This window comes from Solanum lycopersicum, chromosome 8 (assembly GCF_036512215.1).
Source record: "Solanum lycopersicum chromosome 8, SLM_r2.1".
NCBI lineage: Eukaryota > Viridiplantae > Streptophyta > Magnoliopsida > Solanales > Solanaceae > Solanum > Solanum lycopersicum.
The window spans coordinates 33,047,681-33,053,061 of record NC_090807.1 but is presented as its reverse complement, the minus strand read 5'-3'; the positions used below and the strand labels follow the sequence as shown (position 1 = coordinate 33,053,061).

Genomic DNA, 5,381 nt, shown 5'->3' with positions numbered 1-5,381 from the left:
CATCAAACTTCAGTTTCTCAGATCCACGGGAACTGCTAATCGCAGCAACAACAGTATCCCAAGACTCAGGCAGAGATGAAATCAAAATCAACGCCTTAATTTTATCTTCGAAATTAATATCCACAGAATTGAGTTGATTCACAATCATATTGAACTCGTTTATATGATTAGAAACGGATCATATTTCAGAAATCTGTAAATTGAACAATCTACGCATTAAACATACGTTGTTCATAGCCGATGGTTTTTCATACATGTTTGACAGTGCCTTTAACAGACCGGACGTACTCTTCTCCGTCATGATGTTGAACTCCACATTTCTTGACAAAGTCATCCGGCTCAACCCTAGAGCCTGGCGATCCCTAAGTTTCCACTTCACCTCCGTCGTGGATTTCGGCTTCACCCCGATAACCGGTTCGTGAAGATCATTCTGGTACAGATAATCTTTGATCTGCATCTTCAAGAAACTGAAATCAGATCCATCAAACTTCTCGATTCCATGCTTCAAACTATCCATCTTCTGTAATCGTGTTAAATCTCCTTAGCTCTGATACCAGTTTTTTGGATCGAATTCACACACACACACTAGATTAATGAAGAACACAAGAACTTTCATGATAAAGAGATGAGAGATTTACAGAGAGAAAGAGAAAATCCAATATTTCGTGGTAACACCCCGTGAGTAAACTTCCACGGCTGTGAGGTATATTTATATTAATAAATCAGAGTATTTTTGGTTATAGAGAATAAATAATAAATCCTAAAATAGAGAATAAATAGGAAAGCCTAAAATTAATCAAGCTCCACTACCTAACAATTATAAACCTCAAATTAAATACATTTAGTTGAAGCTTCTATTAAGGTTCGAACGCGGGTGAAGTGACCACGGTGGACGGGTCATTTTGGGTCAACCTGATTCAAACCGTTTACTAAATAAAATTAATTAGTAAGTTAATAAATTCCTTATGGCAATTACAGTATTACCCTTGGCCAGGAAAATACCACATTACGCCTAGACCCTCCAAACCTAAGATTTTTCGTTTTTAATTCTGGTAAAGACTCATCCTAGTAAATCTACATATTCGAGAGCCCTACACGGATGGACCTAACCTTTTCTATCTCAACTAACTCCCCATGTTAGTTTTCTTGGCTATAGTAAGGGTTTATAGGTCTTGTTCTACCTGCACAATCCGTGTTAACACAACCTAATCATAGGCACTCTAGACACATTGAGCTTTATTTAGTATATCTTTTTTTAGGGTTGTTAATTATTCCCTCCTTAGGAACATTCATCCCCTAATGACACTACTAAATATCTAGCGTAATGCCAGTCATATTATAATGTAATTACTATCCATAATCATGCAATAGCAACAAAGAACGGAGAGATAAGGAAACTTAGATTTACGAGTAGCGATTCTAACCTCAAGAGCTTAAAAGATGATGATAGAGGGATCTCATACCGGCCTCAACCTCCGACATAACACCCTTAACAAGATTATTCCATCAAAATACGTTCACTATGGCAATCTCCTTTTTCCTTATACACTTGACCTGTCTGTCAAAAATCTCAATAGGTACCTTTTCATAGGACAAGTCTTCATCGACGCCCAAACCTTCAACAAGGTAGAATCGATTCTGGATCACCTAGGCACTTTTTTAACATAGAGAAATGAAAACCTAGCTGAACAAAAGCTTTCTCCGCAGGAAATTCCAACACATAGGGAACCTCACCCACACGATGTAGGATCTCATATGGCCAAAAATACCTCGAAATCAACTTCCCGTTCCTGCAAAACCTCATCACCTACTTCATAGGTGATATCTTCAAATAGACATGGTCACCAACATCAAACTCTAAGGGCTATTTTCTATTGTCTGCATAAGGCTTCTGCCGAGTGTAAGAAGTAGCCAACCTGTCCCTAATCACCCTGAACTTCTCTAAGGCCTTATGAATGATCTCTTGACAAAAAATTGATGAATCTTCGACCTCGAACCACCCAACTGGAGACCTACACCTCCTGCTATACAGTGCCTCAAATGGTACTATCCCAATGCTGGAGTGATAACTATTATTATACGAGAACTCTATCAAAGGCACATGGTCGTCCCAACTACCCCTAAAGTCAATCAGACACGCCCTCAACATGTCTTCCAATGTCTGAATGGTGCGCTCAACCTTCCTATCAGTGTGAAGATTAAAGGCAGTACCAAGCTTCACCTGTATGCCTAATCTCTTCTGGAAGGATCTCTAAAAATGTGAGGTGAATTGAGCTCCTTTATTAGAAATGATAGATAATTGAATCCCATGCCTTCTCACGATCTCATTAATTTAGAATCTCGCATAATCCTCAGTCCTGTAAGTAGACTTCACAGGATAAAGTGATAAGACTTAGTCATCCGGTCCATAATAACCCATATGGAATCCTGCTAACTCCTAGTCTTTGGAAGACCAACCACCAAGTCCATACTAATGGCCTCCCATTTCTAAGTAGGAACCTCAATAATCTGAGTAAGACCGCTAGGCTTAAGATTTTCTGTCTTAACTTTTTGACAATTAGGACACTTGGCCACATATTCAGCAATGTCCTTATTCATGTCGTCCCACCAGTATATCTTCTTAAGATAAGGATACATCTTGGTGGAACCAGGATGTATGGAATATGTTGAACCATGAGCCTCTTCAATGATCTTGGTTCAAAAATCATCCACATCTGGTACACATAGCCTGTCCTAGTACTCAAGTATGCCCTCACCTCCCAAATAAAAAGACTCATTCATATTTTTCAAAACTAAGTCCTTTAACTCCATCAAAACAGGATCAAAATGCTGACCCTTCTTGACTTCAACTACCAAGGACGATTCAGAACGAGGATGAAGTGAAACACCCCCACTAGTAGAGTCAACTAACCGCATACCCAATCTTGCAAGTCTATGTACATCTTTCACCAAATCCTTCTTCCTATCCTCAACGTGGGTTGTACTTCCCATGCGCATCCTTCTCAAAGCATCAGCTACAATAGTAGCTTTACCTGGATGGTATTGAACATTCATGTCATAGTACTTCAACAGCTCCAACCATATCCGCTGTTGTAGATTAAACTCTCTCTGCGTGAACACTTACTTGAGAATTTTGTGGTGTGTGAACACATCCACGTGAACTCCGCACAAGTACTGCATCCACATTTTCAATGCAAAGACCATAGTTGCCAACTCCAGGTCAATCATCAGGAAATACATCTTGGAACTCATTCACTATAGGCACTAAGTCTATGGAAGGAATGTCATGATCAAAATCATTAACACTTATAAGATGACATAATAACTCATGGGACATCATTTTATAGGCCTTAAGGTTTGAAATAAGGGGATTAGGATGACTCGAGTTGTACCCCTCCCAGACGAGCTCCATACAACCCTTCTATGATAATCCATAAATGCATAACTACTATGAAGCCAGTCCATGCAAAGAATAACATCAAAATGATGCATTGGTAACTCAACCAAGTCTGCAGACATGGTTTTACAACTTACAACTGTTGGGCAATCCTTGTGTAGTCTATTTGTTTTTACATTTTCTCCTAAAGGTGTACTAACCACTATAGGATCACGTAGAACATCAGGAAATATATCAAAAGTGATAGCAAGTAATGGAGTTATGAAAGAAAGTGTAGAACTTTGATCAAGTAAAGCATTAGTAGAATTTGAGAATACTTGAAGCTTACATGTAACCACATCAGCAGATTTCTCCTGCTCCTCCCTTGCCTTCAAGGCGTAGAACCTGTTCCTCTTAGGAGGCTTGGCTGCTGTTGCACCTTTTTAATTAAGCCTAGTCTTAGCATTACCTCCTGCCTTACCTCTGTTCTATGGGCAGTCCTTAACCATGTGCCCTCTCTTACCGCAACCGAAGAAGGAATTAGTGTCATGCTTACACTCTCCACTATTAGCACGACCACACTTAGTACACTCCTTTCTGGGACTTTATATCTTACCTCAATTTCCCTTCTTGGGCTCAAGTTTTCCTCCTTTAGGTATTGTACTCCTCTGAAAGTTAGAGTTCCCAAAAAGTTGTTACCCCTTTTTAAATTTGGGCTACTTAAGGACGCCAAAGTTATCCCTATTTCCCCTACTGCTAGACCCTACCTTATTAAGAGGCTTATGCCTCCTACAATCATGGATTCCCCTCTTATTTTTGTTATCCTCTACCTTATAGGCATTAACCATCAACCTGGAGAGGTTCCTGTTATTGTGGAGCAACGCAGATCAACACTCCTCCAACAAATCTCTGGTAATTTTTTGAGGAACCTAATCATCTCATTCCTGCAGCTAGATACAATTGAAGTAGCATACCACGATAGGTTAACAAACTCTAGGGAATACTCCCTGACTGTCATTGATCCCAGCATAAGGTTGACAAACTCCTCAACTCTGGCCTTTCTCATCTCCCTTGGGAAGAATCTCTCTAGGAAGGCTGTATTAAACAGCCCCCATATGATCGGAAATCCGCCCAAAGATCGGCTATCTTGCCATATCTTTCACAAATTTTGTGCAACAACCGTAAGCTGATAGGAAGCCAACTCTACTTTCTCGATATTTGTGGCCCCCATAGCAACCAAAATGTTATGCACCTTGTCCACAAACTCATGGGAATTCTCTAATGTCTTAGACTATGTGAAAATAGGAGGATTTAGCATTGTGAGGTCTCGCTGCCTGTCAGCCAATCTACGAACCGATGGGTTCTCCCTCTAAACATTCTACCGGTTGACCTGGTCAGTCTGGCCTTGTCTTGTAGAGTGATGGTTTGTGCCATATGGTCTAGAGATGCCCTACACCTTCGCATCGGTAAACCCACCAGGATTAACTGGCATAGCGACTCCTTCAACTGGAGCCTGGGGTGGATCGTGATTTTTCCCAGCAACTTCTCCTCCTCTTCTCATACCAATGGTTCTCCTAGTATTGTTTCACTTAAAACAACAAGTATTGATGTTATACATGCTAATAACATCAAGAAATCTTACATTTGTAAAAGGCACATTGAGAGCAGAAAAAGTGAAAGTTTCCTACGCATCAAGCAATCTTTAATTAAGGATAATGGTGCAGTTCACTACCATGACTTAGAAACTACTCAATGTGGTTGATGTGAACTTATTATCTTCGAAATTTAACTTAGTGCTCTGATACCAACTTTGTCACGACCGAAATCATGACCCAGATGACACCGACGTCGTTGACCTCTCAGAGGTCGTAGACAAGCCTACATAGGTTATCCTTACTTTATTTAGGTTAATTGTAGCCAAAAATTAAAACTTTTTTTGTAACATGCATGTAAATCATTCTTATTAAATTCATATACCTTCACCATCAACCATCTAACATTAAGA

General features: G+C 39.8%; 1 protein-coding gene across 1 annotated transcript; it reads right to left on the bottom strand.

Annotated features, from left to right (window-relative positions):
* Positions 1–1,864: 1,864 nt before the first annotated feature.
* On the bottom strand, positions 1,865–4,937 carry LOC109120878 (uncharacterized). Its single transcript, XM_069288353.1, has 6 exons — positions 4,833–4,937; positions 4,229–4,532; positions 3,393–3,815; positions 2,794–3,032; positions 2,500–2,691; positions 1,865–2,251 (listed from the first exon to the last, which is right to left on the bottom strand). The coding sequence occupies exons 1-6, from the start codon at positions 4,935–4,937 to the stop codon at positions 1,865–1,867; spliced, it is 1,650 nt and encodes a 549-aa protein (XP_069144454.1).
* Between the last annotated feature and the right edge of the window lie 444 nt (positions 4,938–5,381).

Coding starts and splice junctions, on each gene's coding strand:
- LOC109120878 (XM_069288353.1), bottom strand. CDS start 4,937: ATGAGAAGAGGAGGAGAAGTTGCTGGGAAAAATCACGATCCACCCCAG. Junction 3,816..4,228: donor AATAACAGGAACCTCTCCAG/GTTGATGGTTAA, acceptor TTAATTAAAAAG/GTGCAACAGCAGCCAAGCCT. Junction 2,252..2,499: donor GTCTTACTCAGATTATTGAG/GTTCCTACTTAG, acceptor TCACATTTTTAG/AGATCCTTCCAGAAGAGATT.